The sequence below is a fragment of the Oncorhynchus nerka genome, linkage group LG22, assembly GCF_034236695.1.
Source record: "Oncorhynchus nerka isolate Pitt River linkage group LG22, Oner_Uvic_2.0, whole genome shotgun sequence".
Taxonomy (NCBI): domain Eukaryota; kingdom Metazoa; phylum Chordata; class Actinopteri; order Salmoniformes; family Salmonidae; genus Oncorhynchus; species Oncorhynchus nerka.
The window spans coordinates 17,086,759-17,108,008 of record NC_088417.1 but is presented as its reverse complement, the minus strand read 5'-3'; the positions used below and the strand labels follow the sequence as shown (position 1 = coordinate 17,108,008).

At 42.3% G+C, this 21,250-nt stretch overlaps 1 protein-coding gene across 1 annotated transcript in view; it reads right to left on the bottom strand.

Moving 5' to 3' along the window:
- Positions 1-19,911, bottom strand: part of LOC115104909 (LIM zinc-binding domain-containing Nebulette-like) — a 76,732-nt gene extending 56,821 nt beyond the window's left edge. The window contains exons 1-2 of the mRNA XM_029626313.2: positions 19,669-19,911; positions 17,999-18,093 (exon numbers count right to left, since the gene is read on the bottom strand). Of these exons, the coding sequence (XP_029482173.1) occupies positions 17,999-18,093; positions 19,669-19,737 (164 nt within the window). The 5' untranslated portion in view covers positions 19,738-19,911. The remainder of the gene's footprint in view (positions 1-17,998; positions 18,094-19,668) is intronic.
- Between the last annotated feature and the right edge of the window lie 1,339 nt (positions 19,912-21,250).

The window sequence follows — 21,250 nt, the reverse complement described above, 5'->3', positions numbered from 1 at the left end:
AGCTGATGTACGAAGGGCTATATAAATACATTTGATTTGATTTGAAATACACAAGGGATAATGGGGAAGATGGGCGACACCTGGAGGGGGGTGGAGACAATCACAAAGACAGGTGAAACAGATCAGGGCATGACAGTGGCATTGTGTTGTGTGACAAAATTGCACATTTTAGAGTGACCTTTTATTATCCCCAGCACAAGGTGAACTTGTGTAATGATCATGTTGTTTAATCAGCTTCTTGATATGCCACACCTGTCAGGTGGATGGATTATCTTGGCAAATGAGAAATAACCACTAACAGGGATGTAAATACATTTGTGCACAACATTTTTGAGAAATAAGCTTTTTGTGCGTATGGAACATTCCTGGGATCTCAGCTCATGAAACATGGGACCAACACTTTACATGTTTGCGTTTATAGATTTTTTCAGTATATCACTGATATAAGATCACTGGCTTGATTGTGTGCCGACTTAAACAGAAGCAGAGACAGCAGCCGACAGATATCTAGAATGACGTCGGTCATAAAGCTCAGCATTCTACTGGCTATTCTAGTCAGGACCTTACATACCGATACGTTTCATTTTGAAGCACCAGGGAAACAATATACCTTTGACATTATTCATCATAAAAAAGACTACCGTTTGTTATTCAGTTCGACAGCTGAAGAGAGCTTGCTGCTGTGGAGCACTTCTAACAGTTCACCTGAGAATCCCCCCTGGCTGCAGGACTACGGGGCCGACTACAACTGACTACTTTATCTCCCTGGATCCAGAATCTCACTCATTCAGACTCTGGACGCTACAGTGTGCAGTGTTGGACAGATGGCAAGGTTTTTAGCAAGATCGGAGGATATTCAGCTGCTCAGTTTGACCACTCTTTTCAACCGGAGCTCTAGATGTTTTGAGGGGTGCTCCTTCCCACTCTCTTTCAGTCTCATTCCCTGCCATCTCTCTCAAAGGGTGATGCTGCCGATATACAGTACATTGCAGAATAGTGACGACATCAAAACTATGAAATAATACATGTGGAATCATTTTGAGATTCTTCAAAGTAGCCACATAACAATCCTTTTTTGTGTTTTTCCGTCTTACACAATATAGAATTTGATGGATGTGCCTTCCTCAACATGGATGTGTTGTCCTGCTACCTGTCTAAAATTCTAGACCCTTCTGATCACATGATCAAATGACCTAAGTATGACCTTAACGACCGCACAGAACACTCACTCAGCAAGAGCCAACTTGTGTTGTAATGAAACACCCCAGGCTTTGTCACTTTTTTTTGGGGTGATGCCAATAGTACGTCGGTATGTAGCCTCACTATCCCCACAGCAATTACTTCCTGTAAACAATGCTAAACAATATAGGGGGAGGAGCAGGAACAAGAGGACCAGGAAGTGTATCTCTGACTCATCCTCTATTCCCATACCATTTGCACCACTGGTACTGCGCATGAGAATTCAGTATTGTTCCATCCCTGGCTATTCAACTCCAGGCCTGGAGGGTCAACATTCTACTGGCTCTCTTTTCTACCACCAGTTGGTGTCCCAGGTCTGAATAAGTCCCTGACAAGAAAGGTTTGGCCCCTCAGACCTGGAGTTGAATAGCCCTGCAACGGGGCATCTAGAAGATGGCAAGAAAGACAGGTAAACCACAGTAAACAACTTGGCCCAAGTGGAACTATTCCGGAAAACCGAACTTGTAGCTAGAGTACCTTCAAAACAAGCATTCTCTCTCTGTCACAGGAGCAGAGGCTCAGAGAAAGGTTTCATGTGGGGCTTTGGTTACCGTCTCTTGGGCTAGTTTAGCTAAAATCCCTGGGGAGAGGAGAGAGGGGCAGTGTGTGTGTGTGTGTGTGTGTGAGAGAGTGGGCTCTGTCCCTACCTCCCCCTCTCCAGGCCTAGAGTTACACTTCAGTGGCCCCAGTCTCCATTGGCAACTCTGGACACTTTGTTCGGGCGGTGCAACCCAATCCCCTGAAACAAAGGCCCACTCTGTGGGATGTCATACACTCATTCAGCAGCCAAGGTACCTCTTCCTCAGCCAGAATAAAAATGAGAGGTAGGCCTACAATAAGCTGTTTATCCCTGGACTACACCATTAAAATAACACTAAAAAGCCTCCTGAAATGTGAAGTCCCTCGTTTTCATCTACTTTGAGGTTCTGACAATGTCTGTTTTCTCCCCATCTGGTGGTAATATTGCTTTATTGGAGCAGAATGGAGACAAAGAAATACATGTTGGCACAACAAAATAGTCTGGATTGCAGCTGAGCACAAATCACCTCTGTTGAAGGAACAAACTGGATATACGGACAGCAACATACAAGCACAAAGCACATCCACTCACAATGGTAACACTGTTTTTACTTCAGCACCCACTGGGCACAGACGTCAATTCAACGTCTATTCCACGTAATTTCATTGAAATGACGTGGAAACAACATTGATTCAGCCAGTGTGTGCCCAGTTCCAACCACACGCTCCAACCACACGTTCCAACCACACGTTCCAACCAGACTTGTAGTTAAACCTCCCAGCATAGCCGCTGTCTCGGGAGCAAGGTGTGGATTTCAACATCAACTGCATGCTCACTATACAAAATATCATAGTAGGAATTGAACATTTGCTCCTTGTTTTGGGATGCTTCAACTAGGGCTGTGGCGGGTCACAAAATGTCATCAGCTGGTGATTGTCAAGCAAATAACTGTCGGTCTCATCGTAATTGACCGTTAATTAACATAACCACATTTAGCAACTCCTGGCTTCCAGACATAGCTTACAAGCCATTTTAAAAAGTATAATAAATCCATGTAATATAACCTACACCTTCAGAATAAATCCATTATTTATTTTAGACAGTTCTAAACAAGCATGATATGAAGAAAATGTAGTCTATTTCAGAAGAAAAGAATAGCATACTCTGATACTCTGAGTTGTCCTTATGTTAGGTTCAGATGTGGCTATGCCAAATGGCTGTGGGCTACACTAGTTCAATAGCAGAAAATATTTGCTTATAATTCCGTGGCATTATTTTGTATTATTTTATAGTATGAAGAATACAATTGAACAAAGCTGAATAAAATAGAAAGGATATTTTCTCCAAATGATTTGAGGGAGTGCACACATGCAAATCTTCTGTGTAGTGTGGTTAACAGGTTCTCCTATATGCTTAATTTAGAGTTATTAATGTAACTTATTTGTTCTACAAACGTTGGGCTATATGTTTTGATGTGTAATACATTGTTAGGTTGCATGATGAGACTCTAATGATGATTTGAAAAAAGTAATTTGAAAGGCATGAGCTCTGCTTCGTTTTTTTGCGCAGGCTGTTCACACTTCATCAGTCTCTCATTCACAATTTGACAAGCACTTGATAATGCCTCGAATTTCATGGAGCCATTCCCTTTGTGGCCATAATGCACCCTAAAAAAAACAAATTCAACTTTATTTGTCACATGTGGCGAATACAACAAGTGTAAACCTTACTGTGAAACGCTTACTTACAAGCCCTTGACCAACAGTGCAGTTCAAGAAGAGTTAAGAAAATATTGAAGTAAAATATAATAAGAAGTAACACAATAGCATAACAATAACTGCAGGTAGCCTAATGGTTTGAGCGTTGGGCCAGTAACTGAAAGGTTTCTAGATCGAATCTCCGAGCTGACAAGGTAAAAATTGGTTGTTCTGCCCCTGAACAAGGCAGTTAACCCGCTGTCATTGAAAATAAGATTTTGTTCTTCACTGATTTACCTAGTTAAATAAAGGTTAAATAAAAAATATAAATAAATAATGAGGCTATATACAGGGGGTACCAGTACCGAGTCAGTGTGCGGTGGTACAGGTTAGTTGAGGTCATTTGTGCATGTAGGTAGGGGTGATAATCAACAGTGAGTAGCAGCAGTGTACAAATGGAAGGGAGGGGGTCAATGTAAATAGTCCGGTGGCTATTTGATTAATTGTTCAGCAGTCTTATGGCTTGGGGGTAGCTGTTAAAGAGCCTATTTGGTTCTAGACTTGGCGCTCCGGTACTGCTTACCGTACTGCTCTACACCCCTTGTAGAGCGGATGAATGTGCTTAAAGTTATTTGGCCACTTTAGTTGTGATACAAACCTTATTAAAACATATAGGCCTCTGGGCTAGGCTACATGAGGTGTGTGACTATGATTAGAACAAGTCGCAAAAAAAGGCATCGTTTCTAATGCTGGGCATCATTCACAAGTGATAATATATAATTCACAAGTGATAGGCTAATATTTTCACTCATCAGACTATTCTTGATTTAATCTGGTCTTTACATATACTAAATAATACATATATGTGATATTTGTTTTGATTTTGAATGAACCATTATCATGCACCTGTATCAAAACAGGGCCAGCGGGAAAAAAATACATACCATCTATGCACTTAAATAGCGAATGGAGGATACTTTACCCGTGGTTCATTTTCATGCCAGCCAGGTAGGCGATTGTAAATATAAGCAATGTGCTTAATATTAGGAAGGTTGAGAAATAAATATACTAGGCCTAGCCTATAGAAAGCTGATGGGATCCTCCTCTTTTTATTAGAGGCCATCAGTCAGTTTTCTCACACATTTGCATAGCCTATAGCAATGTTGAGCAACATGAGCTCATCGGTTCTCATGAAGTGTTTGATTCAATTTTTGATTACATTTGCATTGATGTCAGAGTGAGTAGAGGGACAATAGAGTGCTGAGTACCAGGCAGTTAGAAGGCTTTGTAGGCTACTAATGACCAGCAGCAGCATCAGAGCTTGGAGAAGCCTAATTATGGTGACTAAACGGTCACATGGAATTTGGCTGCCTTCATGGCTTGTGACCGCCGGTGTGGCGGTAATGGCATCACTGCAACAGCCCTAGCTCTAACTCAGTGAATCTCTAAATTGCACTCTGTACATTGTGGGGACTGTTATGTCGAGGGACAGGTTTACCAAGCTTGTCCAATAGAGGAAAGAACACCAAACCAAAGCTCCTCCGTAATTTCCTGTATTTGATATATTTCAGTCCTAGGACACCTGATTCAAATCATTCAGGGCTTGATGACCTAGTCCTGGATCAAACAAGTGTAACAACAGGGTTTACTGGGGAAGTTTGGGAAACGCTACAGTATCTAATAGAGGTCTTTCAATAACAAAATCATAATTCTAAACACAAGCTTCCAATTGTCTCCTTCCACCCCTCTCCTCTCCACTGTGACTGTTGCCCAGGTTGTTCTTTAAAAAGAGAAAATAACTGTTCTCAATCAACTGACCTTGTCAAATAATGTCTAATGCATACTGTGTTGGCTCAGGACAGAGAAATGGGATGGTTGCAGAGTATGGAAAGATACGATGACTTGGCTTGCTGCCCTTTAATGTGGGAGAGTTTCTTAACCACCCCAGGAAACAGCTAGTCAGTTCAATTGAAGCACAAGGGCACACACACATTTCATGCTGGCTTAAGCACAGACATATTGCTTACTATACAACCATACAAATATGCACTAACTAGCATGTCCTCTATCAGAAATGACACACACACAGTATTATTCTGAGTGCTGCAGCCTGCATTATATTGCTTATCCACAAGGGCAGATGTGGAAGTCAACAAGGCATTAAAATGTCATTATTCCCAGGGTCTTATTTATAGTGTTAGAAGCCAGGTTGTATGATGCTTAGTGTTCAATATTGGACTCTGCAATACATCTGCAAACCAGAGCTGGACATTCAAAATGGATCATCAGACCTTCAGGAGAACAGTCACAAATAACGATTGATTGATAATCCTGACAATGGAAGTAAAAAGGTCCTCAAAGAGAGCTTATTATCAGGGTCACTTACCAACCCAATCAATGGTCCAGATGTGAATTTGTATCAAGAGGCATACAGTACAATTGATTGTTGATTGCCGTTGTAGATAGTTCAGAACTAAAGTATACTTCTCAAATGAACACTAAGTGAAGAATGATCGGGATGAAAGTGGTCTCCGTAGCAACGGCACACACACACACACACACACACACACACACACACACACACACACACACACACACGCACACGCTCATGTCTCTTTCAACCCTGAGAATTAGAGTGTATCCTGAAAGGGACTATTTTAGAAGCAAGTTTATTGGGCAGGTTAGGGGTGGAATGGATTAGGTGGGGGGGTTCTAAGTCTCTCTTGTACCTCTCCACACACAATACAATATTTGCTCCTCTCAGCAGGGCAGAAAAACATGGCTGCCAGCCAGGAGAGTATCAGAAAGCCATTCCATTCACATTCAAAATAGTCTATTTTATTTTACTGTCAAATGAGCCTCCTATTCTAAACCTGCACAAAAGCTGGATAGGGTTGACAAGAATTAAACCTAGACGCAGGTGTGTGTGTGTGTGTGGGGGGAGGGGGGGGGTCTAATTAGAGGAGTTTGGATCAATGTGGGCTGCTGTTGACTGGGTGCTGCTCACTCCAGAGTCACTCTCTCCTAGTGTCTGTCTTTTCCTCTGTCTCGAGGTCATCCATCTATCAGGGCTGACTCATTACTCAACTCTGTGTGTGTGAGGACAGTAGTGCCAAGCTGCAGTCACGAATAAGCCTGCTACTCGATATAAACCAAATCGGGCAACCCGTCTACCTCTGCCCAGAACTCAACACCTTGGGTTTGAGTCTCCCCCTTCCCCTTAGAACAGCCTCAATTCATCAGGGCATGGACTCTACAAGGTGTCCAAAGGTTTCCACAGGGATGCTGGCCCACATTGACTCCAATGCTTCCCACAGTTGTGTCAAGTTGGCTGGATGTCCTTTGGGTGGTGGATCATTCTTGATACATACGGGTGTTCTTAATGTTTTCTATACTCAGTGTATTTCTCATCTCCAACATGTAAAAACTGCATCATAATCTACAAGTTCATTACTCTGGTTGATAATTGGCACTGGAGGGGTGTTTCAGCTAATTGCACAAAACGCACCACTTCAATCGGATAATGTTATACATTTAGACTTCAATGCTTGCACTCATAATCCCTGGTAAATAAATAAATCAAATCAACACTGAGTAAATGAGAAAAGGCTAAATGGGTCTTTGCATCCCCCCTGGTAAGACAGAAACCGCTTGGTTTACATGACTGAAACATTTGGTTCTCACATGCGCATCAGGCCTAAATATAACCCCCATGTATTTCCAAACAATGTTTCCAATAACACACTCGGAGACATCCTGTTCACGTTGAACGTTTCTTTGTCCTTCCGGTGAAACGGCAGAGATTTACAATGCTCTGAGGCTGCCGGATTGTGATGACCGATGTGGAGGACATTGTTTAAATGTTACTGTGGCATTATGCTGTCTGTGGGTGACCCTCCCAGTCTGCAGCAGCACTAGGTTGGTCCTATTCTTGGATGTTTTGTTTTGTTTTCCTGTGTGAAAGAGAAACAATGGTTGCTTTGATGTCTAGGGGTGGGGGTTCCAACTTCCTGTTCCCTTGGCCTGCTGGGAGATAACAGAGGAAGCGACAGACAGCCATCCCTCTTAATGTTCATTTTTGAACACACACACACACAAATAAATGCATGTACACCAAAACCATCATCCATACCTTGTTAAGCAATGCTGAATGAATTGAATCAATAACAGGCTAAATCTGTGCTCTCTCTCTCTTGGCTGTTCTGTGACTGTGCACGCTGAAACAGCTTATTACGATCTTAATGCTGTTATCGCATGTATGGAATATGACTTTCACATCCATCCTGACCAGTCACCCTCTGTATGCTTCCGGCGGCTGAAATAAAACCTCCCAAGGACGTGTGGTTTACTCCGCCCATTCAAGATGCTCTCTTTCTACTCCTCTTACAAGTGAACCCCTCTCGTCAGTTGTGTGATGCTCAGCCATGCGGACTAAACATGAGGTCAGCTCCAAGTGTCGTTATGCTGGTTGCTGCAAAAAGCATAGAAAGACCAGAGCATCGTCTTTCCTCTCATCAGCTATCGCCAAGGACTTGTAGCCCTTTCCTGCCGTCACATGACCTAGTTGCCTCATGGGTGGAATATGAATAATATTTTTCATGTTTGTCACAAATAATATTATTACTATTTATAATTCTAATACGATTGATTTTTTAACCCGCCGAAAATCCGGTGTTTCTATGTCAAACAGTTTTTCTCCTGTGATGTATATGAAGAGTAACATTGAGATGCAAACTCAAATCTCAATTCTATATCTGACATGGTACAGGTCTTCTTTTTTGATCCCATAACCATGTGTGTGAGGTGCATACTTTTGTTTGAAAGTAGATTTGTTTATGACTACCATGACCCTGATTTAGCCCACTGCTGTAAAAGGTTTTAAACTGGCAGCCGTGTAACTAACCTCAACACAAAAACGTGGACACTGCAGACAGTAATCCTCCTGAATGTTATACTGCCTGAGGGGTATTTCACCAAGCAGGAATGCAGGCTAATGCTCCAAAAACACTATTGTGATAAAACCCTACATTGTCTGGTACTGTATAGGGTACATAGTAGATAGAATGGACTAAGGGAGGACTATGCCTCAGCCACTCTGTAGACTGTACATTACATATAACATGTATTATATCCCATCAGGCTTATAGCCAGCAAACGTGTGTCCCCCAAAGGGTGAATCCATGGCCCCTGTGTCCTTTCCCCCACAACGGAGCTGTTGAAGCTGGGCTGTATTCCCCCTGACAGGACAGGTCTACTCTGGAGCTATAGCTACTCTGTGCTGGTCCATATGTTCTACAACAGAATTTCATCCCGGCGATGACCCCCAAAACAGACACATCTCAGGACCTCCACATATACAAATGAATAAGAAAGTTGCATACACTCATTTCTTCTTGATGTGAGTTTCTATTTGACCAAGTTGTTTGCTAAAGAGCCTTCATCAGGGTATGAACTTCCACTTAAATATCCCTACTCCATTTCAAAAACCATGTATTCCCACAGATAAAATGAGAACCTGTGGTGCATAGACAGGCTCTCTTCTCGAGGCTAAACAGGTACAGTAACGTACCCAAAAGGATAAAAACAGTTGAATGTAATTACTTTACAGAAAAGCTTTGGGGAGCCAGAGAGACGTATTATTATCTACACGGCTGCCGAGGTGATTAAAAGCTGTTTTGGGATGATTTACTCTGAGATAAGAGGTTAAAATGACGACTTTCACCGAATAATCCAACTTGCCCTTGGTGCCTGCTGAGTACATCCTTTCCCTTACAGCACATCACAACCTCAGCAGTTGCAGAGAGAGAGAGAGAGAAGGGGGGGGGTCACGTCCGTCCTCCTCTTCATCTGAAGAGGAGAGGCGTGATGGATCGGAGGAACAAAATGCGGCGTGGTATGTGTTCATCATTAATTTTAATAAAGAAAACACTGAACACTGAAACCCTATACAAAAACAATAAACTAAATAACAACCGTGAAGCTAATGCGAACTGCACTGAAACAAGCAATCAACATAGACAATCACCCAACAACAAACAGTGCAACCCAGGCTACCTAAGTATGATTCTCAATCAGAGACAACTAATGACACCTGCCTCTGATTGAGAACCATACTAGGCCGAAATATAGAAATCCCCAAATCATAGAAAAACAAACATAGACTGCCCACCCCAACTCACGCCCTGACCATACTAAATAACGACAAAACAAAGGAAATAAAGGTCAGAATGTGACAGGGGGGGTTCTAAATAGGGTTCTTAGCACTTACACTGATGGAAATTATTTAAGAAATCTATTTTAAAAAGGGTCAAATTAAATTGGTCTTTTATTGAGTTGGTCTTTATCTGTGATTGAAATTCACTGTATACAAAATCGTGTACTGCACACAAAAAAAGTATATTTTCGTGTGCCTGTCACAAATTTCTAATAACCAATTTGTGTATATTTCACAAAAATCTGTGATACTGGGTTGGCTATTCATTGTTAAGACTGCATCATCATCATCATTAAAGACACCTTAGCTAATACTGTTAACTGAGACTTAGTTGATTTGAATAAATTAATATTAAACCAAATAAAATATGATATATACTTTCTATATGATGGGATTTAACATTCCAGATTCTGTACATGTTTGCCAGTGTTCCCCTTTGAAAGCCACAGAGAAGGACGTTCGCTATTCATATAGGCTTAGCCGAGAGGCTTATTCTAAATGACACTACTAGGTCTACTGGAGCAGCCAGTAAGGGTGGTGACATGACATTATCTTGGACATTCTGGGCCAAATCTTCAAATCAAATCAAATTTGATTGGTCACATACACATGGTTAGCAGATGTTAATGTGAGTGTAGCGAAATGCTTGTGCTTCTAGTTCCGACAGTGCAGTAATAACCAACGAGTAATCTAACACATTCAGAACGACTACCTGTAACGTAATTCTGATCACCTGTTCACACACCTGTATGTCATTATCACACACTATTTAGTTCAGTTCTTTGCACCCCATTGTGAGGAATTGTTTGTTTTGTGACACACTTCTATTCGGAGCTCTGGTTTCCCCGCAATTTATTCCTCCTGTGTATGATAGTTTTTGCCTGCCTCACTAACGACGCCTTTTGCCTATTTCCTGCCTGTACTTTATCGGATTTCCTGTTATCAACCTATTGCCTCTTGGACGACGTTACTAGCCTTTCCCTGCCTCTACTGTTGCCTTTTTGGACCCCCTGTGTATGACCTTCTGCCTGCCCCTGGACCCAGCTACCTGCCTCCTCCTGTGATCCTTTACAATAAACATCTGCTGCGCCCTGTCTTGAAACCAGCTCTCTGTCTCCCATTGTGTTCATTACACTACCATTACACTACCTTACACACACAAATGTAAAGGGATGAATAAGAATATGTACATATAAATACATGGATGAGCGATGGCCAGTGTGGCATAGGCAAGATGCAGTAGATGGTATAGAATACAATATATACTGTTGACATAAGTAATGTAGGATATGTAGACATTATTGTGGCGTTATTTAAAATGACTAGTGATAAATGTAATAAATTGATTTAAAAAATGTATTTAAGTGGCCAGAGATTTGAGTCTGCATGTTAGCAGCAGCCACTCAATGTTAGTGGTGGCTGTTTAACAGTCTGATGGCCTTGAGATAGAAGTTGTTTTTCAGTCTCTCGATCTGAGCTTTGATGCACCTGTACTGACCTTGCCTTCTGGATGATAGCGGGGTGAACAGGCAGTGGCTCGAGTGCTTGTTGTCCTTGATGATCTTTTTGGGCCTTCCTGTGACATCGGGTGCTGTGGGTGTCCTGGAGGGCAGTTAGTTTCCCCCCCGGTGATGCGTTGTGCAGAACACACAACCCTCTGGAGAGCATTGAGGTTGTGGGCGGAGCAGTTGCCGTACCAGGCGGTCATACAGCCCGACAGGATGCTCTCGATTGTGCATCTTTAAAGGTTTGTGAGTGTTTTAGGTGACAAGCCAAATTTATTCAGCCTCCTGAGGTTGTCCTTCTTCACCACACTGTCTGTGTGGGTGGACCATTACAGTTTGTCTGTGATATGTATGCCGAGGAACTTTAAACTTTCCACCTTCTTCACTACTGTCTCGTCGATGTGGATGGAGGGGTGCTCCCTCTGCTGTTTCCTGAAGTCCACGATCATATCCTTTGTTTTGTTGATTTTGAGTGAGAGGTTATTTTCCTGACACCACCCTCCCCTCACCTCCTCCCTGTAGGCCGTCTTGTCGTTGTTGGTAATCAAGCCTACCACTGTAGTGTCGTCTGCAAACTCGATGATTGAGTTGGAGGCGTGCATGGCCACAAAGTCATGGGTGAACAGGGAGTACAGGAGAGGGCTGAAAACGCACCCTTGTGGGGTCCCAGTATTGAGGATCAGTGGGGTGGAGATGTTGTTTCCTACCCTCACCACCTGGGGGCAGCCCGTCAGAAAGTCCAGGACCCAGTTGCATAGGGCTGGATCGAGACCCTGGGTCTCGAGGTTAATTACGAGTTTGGAGGGTACTATGGTATTAAATGCTGAGCTGTAGTCAATGAACAGCATTCTTACATAGTTATTCCTCTTGTCCAGATGGGATAGTGCAGTGTGCAGCGTGATGGCGATTGTGTCGTCTGTGGACCTATTGGGGCGATAATCAAATTGGAGTGGGTCTAGGGTGTCAGGTAGGGTGGAGGTGACATGGTGCTTGACTATGACTAGTCTCTCAAAGCACTTCATGATGACAGAAGTGACTTCTACGGGGCGATAGTCATTTAGTTCAGTTACCTAAGCTATCTTGGGAATAGGAACAATGGTGGCCATCTTGAAACATGTGAGCACATCAGACTGGGATAAGGATTGATTGAATATGTCCGTGAACACACCAGCCAGCTGGTCTGGGCATGCTCTGAGGACGCGGCTAGGGATGCCGTCTGGACCGGCAGCCTTGCGAGGTTGAGATCTGCACTTACTTAATTCATTGACACACAACTCTTACTGCCGGGGCCTCCCGAGTGGTGCAGTGGTCTAAGGCATTGCATCACAGTGCTAACTGTGCCACTAGAGATTTTGGGTTTGAGTCCAGGCTTTGTCGCAGCCGGCCGCGACCGGGAGACCCATGGGGCGGCACACAATTAGCCCAGCATTGTCAGGGTTAGGGGAGGATTTGGCTGGCAGGAATGTCCTTGTCCCATTGTGGCGGGCCGGGCACAGTGCACGCTGGCACGGTGGCCAGGTGTACAGAGTTTCCTCCGTCACATTGGTGTGGCTGGCTTCAGGGTTAAGTGGGCATTGTGTCAAGAAGCAGTGCGGCTTGGTTGGGTTGTGTTTCGGAGTACGCACAGCTCTCGACCTTCACCTCTCCCGAGTCCGTACGGGAGTTGCAGCAATGAGACAAGACTGTAACTACCAATTGGATACCACGAAGTTGGGGAGAAAAAGGGTACAAAAAAAAAGAAATATATATATATATATATATATAAATAAAAACAACTCTCACTGCCATTAATGCAAGATTTACCTGCAAGTTTGACATTCGGTTCCTTCTCCCTTTTTAAGACATTAGCATAGACATTTAGACCTGCGGTCAGCAGAATAAAATGAACATAACATTAAATGAACTAATCTTTCCCATCAGAAACAAGCTGCAATGTCAAATCCCATCATACAGTTGTAGTATCTTAATTTGATCACCCTGTTGTTGAAGGAAATTTCCTGCACAGCAAGAAATGCAACCTTGTACAGTATTCAAGGTTCAAAACGGCTTCTAAATGTTTAAATTTGATTTTACTAGGTAAGTCAGTTAAGAACAAATTCTTATTTTCAATGACGGCCTAGGAACAGTGGGTTAACTACCTTGTTCAGGGGTAGAACAACAGATTTTTTTTTTTACCTTGTCAGCTCAGGGATTCAATCTTGCAACCTTCCGGTTACTAGTCCAACGCTCTAACCACTTGGCTACCTGCCGTTTGTAATTTCCACTTTTAAATGTCAGACTTGATTTGCCCAAACAAAAAATATAATCAACCAATACAAAAATGTCCATTATTATCCACAAAATAATTCACATTTCCTGACACTGCAGGATTATTTTCATGCTGTGAGAAACTGGTCAAATTAAGATTCTACATATGTAGATTAAAAAAACTCATTTTCAAACCCTTGCGGCAAAGCCCCTATGCCTTCCTTTTCAATGGCTCGCTAGTCACCTGTTTTCTCTAATTTCACACAGATAGGAGAGTGCTGAGCCTGCGTCTCTGATGTTTTCTGGGCTGTTGGATGGTTTTGCGTTAGGTGTTGCTTTAATGAGCTCAGGCCTCAGTAATCCAAATGAACACGATACAGCACTCTATTATATAGACTCTCTGATCATTGAGCTCAGCCATCAAGAGAGCCACTTCACTGGTACGTCTTTTAGTCCCCAGGTGTTTCTCAATTGTCTTAAGTGGCTTTCTCTCCTCGTCTCCTTTCCTTCATCTTTGCTGATCTGAAAATATAGTTGTATAGCAATATGGAGGATGCTAGAATGGAATGACCTGGAAATCGCTTTCACCTGTCTCATTCTTTGATGTTATAATATATAATAATAATATATATTCCATTTAGCAGCATGTTAGTTTAATAAGTAGAGGAAAAGAGATGAGGTGAGGATGACTCTTTTGACTATTGAGATGCATCCCTTGTGCAGCAGGAAAGCTTTGTGACAGAGATTGGGGGGATAATATCAAATAAATAAAGAGCAACTTGGCTGTATTTGATCAAATACCTAATTGGGTCAAAATCACATACTTTGATGCAACATATAACTAATGGCTTTGCTTTCATTTGTTCAACTATTCATGCATAACATTCTGGAGCGTATCTTCTCTAAAAGATACTCAGATCTCTGCCTTTTCACAGCTTTTCATTTCTGGGTTCTCTCATAAAAGATTAGTCAGAGAGTTACATAAGTTTCCCTCATATCTCTTGTCTGCATGACAAATGGCATTGTCAACTCCTGTATGTGTGGTGAACAATGACATTTGAAATGATACTTTTGGGGTATTTGTCATATCCCTCAATGGCAGTAGTTGAAAATCACTAATGTCATCATTACCATTCTCATACAATTGATATTCAATTATCACTGGCTCATATGGTAGAGTTATGGTGTACTGTAGGCATTAAATAAAAATATATTATGGAAATACAATATTTGGTTTGGTTTAAAACTGTAAGGCACAGTACACCAGACAGACTCGGAAATGGGATTCATCTTTGCATCACCACTTTCTATTGAGAAGTCAGATTACATAACATGATCTAATTATTCTAACTTAAAAAGATATGTTAATTAAATGTAAATATTTTATAGAGAAATGTGCATTTAAAAGATGGAATTGGCATGACTGAACATAAGCCTTCCTCTACACTGCAATAATGATATGCAGGAGTGGATGCTTAAATATGAATGATGAACTGGGAACTCAGTGTCACACAGCTTCATTTAAAAGAGACAGGAATGGCAGATGATATATTTTCTCATCCCCTGACATGTAATTAACCTCGCAGTATTCCTTGACCTACGCTTAAGCGGAGGTGAACGTTGGAGTGAGTGACTCCTGGGTCTCATACCAACCCAGGACTGACTGTTAGTCACTCGGTATGAGACTAAAATATGCCGAAAATGTAAATGCACAACCTGTAAGATTTGAGAGTTTATTACAACCCATCATGAGCTAAAACGCGACAAACAGATGCATGCATATAGGGAGATACTAGAGAAACCAAGGGCTTATAATACCTAGACACAGAGGAAGCCAGTGGGAAAAGCATTCATTCTTGCAATTTAGTAGATTCTGTCCCGAGACTCTGGAAGAGAAGCTTTACCCTGGACGTCAAAGGCTAAGTAGCATTACCTTTTCCCGAGAGAGAGAGAGAGAGAGAGAGAGAGAGAGAGAGAGAGACAGAGAGACAGAGAGAGAGAGAGAGAGAGAGATAGAGAGAGAGAGAGAGTCCCTATTATAAGAACCTTTAAGGTACTGACCCAAGGTTTGGAAACCATGGAGGTGATGCTTAAAAGAGTGAACCACTCCAACATATTGAGTAACAGCTTCATTTCACTGACACTAATCACCATGACAAAGGGTGTCATGCACAGACATACACAACATTTGTTTGTTTTCAGGCACAGTTCAACATCCGTTGCTATGATCTTTCTATTGGCCCCGTCACGTAGGGAATATAGTCAGAACACTAAAGGCTTCTAGAGGCTATGGAGAGGTATAGTATTCAATAGGTGGGCTTGGGTGAAACACAGTATTAGTCTCCCCCACTGGGAGAAGAAACAGCTTTATGGCCCAAAAAGTCAGAGTCATTTTCACCCAAAGCAGCCATAAAGTAAATGCTATTGGGTGTGTGAGGAGGTTAGGACAAAGTGTGTTCTGTTTGCAGACTTAGAGGCTGTGTTTCGGTACACTCACCTGTATGGCTCTATAACACAGTATTTTCTTGGGGACTTCTCTAAATAAATATGTTGAAATGACATAAAACAAGACTTTGATGAAAAACTGTTTGGGCATTTCTAATGCAGCAAATATATATTGTCTATGCCGTATATATTGTTCAAATGAAGGCTACAATGAATCTGCTCATTGGCAAGAGTGGTATGGACCACATTAACACACAACCCTATCAATAACAATACAAGGATAGCAGATGAAATTCACTTTAAAATGTTATTATTGAAATGCTGGAAGTGTTCTTCTTGAACAAACTGCACTATACATCGACACTTCCACACTAGCACCAGAATCTGACCCTTAATCTCACCCACACTTGTTCAGCTAAGTGGGCGTGCATACTCCCCTTCCCTGCAGTTTGGAACAAGAGCTTGGTAGAGGTAACCCTGCAGTTCTGAACCACAGCTTGGTAGAGGTAACCCTGCAGTTCTGAACCACAGCTTGGTAGAGGTAACCCTGCAGTTCTGAACCACAGCTTGGTAGAGGTAACCCTGCAGTTCTGAACCACAGCTTGGTAGAGGTAACCCTGCAGTTCTGAACAAGAGCTTGGTAGAGGTAACCCTGCAGTTCTGAACCACAGCTTGGTAGAGGTAACCCTGCAGTTCTGAACAAGAGCTTGGTAGAGGTAACCCTGCAGTTCTGAACAAGAGCTTGGTAGAGGTAACCCTGCAGTTCTGAACCACAGCTTGGTAGAGGTAACCCTGCAGTTCTGAACCACAGCTTGGTAGAGGTAACCCTGCAGTTCTGAACAAGAGCTTGGTAGAGGTAACCCTGCAGTTCTGAACAAGAGCTTGGTAGAGGTAACCCTGCAGTTCTGAACAAGAGCTTGGTAGAGGTAACCCTGCAGTTCTGAACCACAGCTTGGTAGAGGTAACCCTACAGTTCTGAACAAGAACTTGGTAGAGGTAACCCTGCAGTTCTGAACCACAGCTTGGTAGAGGTAACCCTGCAGTTCTGAACAAGAGCTTGGTAGAGGTAACCCTGCAGTTCTGAACAAGAGCTTGGTAGAGGTAACCCTACAGTTCTGAACAAGAACTTGGTAGAGGTAACCCTGCAGTTCTGAAGAAGAGCTTGGTAGAGGTAACCCTGCAGTTCTGAACAAGAGCTTGGTAGAGGTAACCAAGCACATGGGCTGTGCTTTATATAGAAAGAAGAAACAGTAATTGCACTCCTGTAATTGTGTGTATATCCATCCATCCATCCCTCTATCCATCCCTCTTTCCCTCCCTACCATCCATCTATCCCTCCCTCCATCTATCCCTCCCTTTCTTGCCTCCATCCATCCCTCCCTCCATCCACCCCTCTCTCCCTCCCTGTGTATGAATCGTGTGCTACAAGAGCCTGTTATAAGCCAAGGGCTGTTTTTCTGAATGGTAAAGAGAAACACAAAGCAGAAAACTAGGCAGAAGCATTGGCTCTCCATCTCCTTTCATGCTGGGGGACTGAAATAGACTTGTTGTGCTCTCTGATAGAAGGACCTAGTTTCCATGTTGTTCTATGCAACAGGCCAGTCTCCAGCCTACTCTTTTATTTCTCATCTGAGAGCTTTGCCCTAAAGAAGAGCCAGGGAAAACCATACACATCATGTGTGTGTTTCAGATGTAACAAGCTTGAGATTACTGGTAGATCACCCAGGCTTTGGAGACGAGGACAGGGCCTTTTCTCTCACATGCATGAATGAACTATCTCTCCTGTACTGTAACACTGACTTTTTTTAAAGGAAATTCTCATCTGGACTCACCTCCATTTTCTATGTTCATGTGTAACCGGTGGGAATTGAATCTGGGTTTCAAGCTCACCAACCCAACGCCTTAACTATTAGACCAAGAGGACACCCTCAGCATCTGAGGGCGACAAAGTGTCAGGCAGGCCCACCTCATTCCGAGAGCATGATTCCAAATCACCTACACTATACATGCATTGCCCATTAATTCCCACGTGTCCAGACGCTACATCTACCACTTAATCAACAAAACTATTTAAGACCCCTGACAAGCCCTAAAACCAAAGCAAATAATTAGCTATAGCAACGACACTCACGCATTGCAGTAGGGCTTCTTATCGTAGCCTTTGTAGTTCTTCATGTTCAGAGTCATCTTACACACCTCGCAGTGGAAGCATCCTTTATGCCAATTCTGGAAAAGAAAACACAAATTATATTTCAAGTCAGATTGACCTTGCACTGGTGCTCAAATCTGATCATTGTGAATGAATAATGGCTTTTATTTTAACTAGGCAAGTCAGTTAAGAACAAATTCTTATTTACAAAGACCGCCTAGGAACAGTGGGTTATAACTGCCTTGTTCAAGGGCAGAACGACAGATTTGTACCTTGTCAGCTCGGGATTTGATCTAGAAACCTTTTGGTTATCGGCTCAACGCTCTAACCACTAGGCTACCTGCCACCCCTCAATTAGTTGGGAGGCGCAGAGATGACCGATATTCCAGATTTCTATTATCACAACCAAGTGGTTCTAAACAGAAATGACCAGTTTGTGAATTAATAAGGTCCTCAAGAAGAAAGGTTTATTAACTAAACAAAGGTTATCTATTTCAACTCATTCTGAGTAAATTACTGATTCTAAATTGAGTAAATAATTTTACTAAGAATATATGTCTCTGGTGTATAGGGTTCTGAGCTGTCCGCCTACAATAGGACATGCATTTGGTTGCAGATATACTGGTGCTACGACTGTCCACTGGCGTTTCCACCATGGATTTGTTTGGATGGGTGCCATACGGTATTCAGTGCCCATGATGTGTTCACGTGGATCGCATGTGCGTGATGTAATGTGTGTGTGACGTCCTCAGAAAGTGGGCCACATGGGTTCCATAGGGCCATATGGCCAGGACAAGGGTTTGGGGTTTAGGTAATGGGCAGGCCTGCGGAAAAAGTAGAGCCAAGGGTTGATGGTTTACAAAAGGGGTCAAGATAAAGGGGTTGGGTTTGACAACTTCGACATAAGACGCTCAGTCCTAAAGGACCTTTCTATTATTAAACTGTAATAGTAGTAGTAGTAGTAGTAGTAGTGGTGGTAGTATAGACCTAGGTCTGACATAGACAAAAATAATGCAAAGTGCAAGTGCAAATAATGCAAAGTGAATATTAAATCGATCATTAACTAGTTGTAGGCCACATTCAACCATAAACCAGAATTCATATTTTGTTCAAGTGCACAAAAAGGAAGAGCAGGTAAAAAGAAATTAAAGGATCAGATGCAAGAAAATGCCAGTCATTCCCTATTGAGCAAATCTGAGAATATGTCCTTCAGGGGATAAAGGGTAAACTTGTAGGCTAGCCCATCCCCTTGTCATGTCAATATGATGCTCAATATCCTCCAACACTCTTAGGAGAAAAAAAGGTGCTATCTAGAACCTAAAATGGTTCTTCAGCTTTCCTCATAGGAGATGGAACCCTTTTTCTGAGAGTGTATACTACAATAGATATGCTATTATAATACGCATATCATGAGAGTAACACAAGCTAAGCAAAACCACACTAAAAAACTTTTGGTATAGTCAAATGTAGGCTATTCATTCTGGTTTCGTGTTTAGCAGTGCACTCGTTGTTCTGTATAATTAGACTATGTGGCCAAAGAGAAGTTTGAATCAAAGTTTTTTTAAATCCACCAACAGGCTGCTGAAATACACTGTAGTCAATTCTGATATAGACATTATCACAATTTCAATGCACTCATATGATTATCTCACCTTATCAAGGCAGTTGACTTTCTCCGTCGGATAGACAATTTTCCCACAGCGCGCACACGGAGGGTTCATTTTCAAATATGCGTCTTATTCCCCGCGACAATAAATCAAATGTATTAGTGTGAAAATAGTTATTTGAAATCTGGTAACAGCTTTACTTCACATCCCGAGGTCAAGTCGGTAGAAATAAACAAAGTAGCGCGTCTCTCAGAGTTCGCAGTCACTATCCTGTCCTGAGCGGATGCCGCATTACAATTGAACAGACGTAAACTGTGGCTGCTTGTGTGACACAGCACCTACCACGATCCAAGCTGCTTGATTCAGCGACAGCGCCAAGCCATGATGTTCCTGCGTTCCTTATGAGAGAGAGAGAGAGAGAGAGAGAGAGAGAGAGAGAGAGAGAGAGAGAGAGAGAGAGAGAGAGAGAGAGAGACCAAACTAGGCAGCAAATGAAATTCAACATAAGCCTATTCCATTTAATGTACTGTTGAAAGCTGATGGGTAGGCTAAAATTGTTGTCGTAGGCAACCAAAGATAAGCAATTTTGACTTGTTTATGTTGTGTCAATGACCAAGCATCACATGAACGGTTATCTTTACAATCCTTCATTCTATATCTTTTACTTTGCAATCTTTTCATTTAAAAAAGACTCATCATTCTCTGTAGAACCATCCTTGTTTACATCATCCATGACAATCCTAAATCTGTGGACCAGCAGCACAACTGAAAGATGAGCACAGGCAGAAAATGTCCCATGGTAATTTGTGTGAAGACAAAGAGACTGGCAGCATTACATAACAAATTCAGTGGGAAGAAGATCAAAGGATCCCATACTGAGGCTTTTGTTTGTATGAGTGCAAGTTAGTCACGAAATATACGCACGACCACATACACAACAGATCTAGAAATCCCATTCACAACAAACCACTTGAAAAAGTGGGTGTGCATCCCCATGTGCATTTGTAATTTGCAATAATTTCCCATTTTAAAAATATTTTCAGTACAATACCCATACCAAATTACTCACTCTCTCATTATGGTCGACTGCAAGCCATTTCCACCCCACAGGTCTGTCCTGAAGTGACATAACAGCAGCAGTCAATCAATGAAGTGTTATGGGAGATAGAGGTTCTTGAGGAATAGAGAGGCCCATTGATTGTAACAGGCTGACCTGTGTTTCAATCATTTGGGGAGTGCATGCCAGACACACTGGACCCACTCCAATTTCCCTACCGCTCCAACAGATCCACGGAAGATGCCATTTCCATCACTGTTCAGACGGCAGTAACACATCTGGGCAAGAGGAACACCCACAGTGGCTTCGGAAAGTATTCAGAACCCTTGACTTTCCCCACAATTTGTTACAGCCTTATTCTGAAATGGATTAAATTTGTTTGTTTTTTGCTCATCAATCTACACACAATACCCCATAGCAAAAAAGCAAAAGGAGGTTTTTAAAAATAAATCAAATAAAAATACGGAAATATTACATTTACATAAGTATTCAGACCTTTTACTCAGTACTTTGTTGAAGCACCTTTGGCAGCGATTAGAGCATCAATTCCTCTTGGGTATGACGCTACAA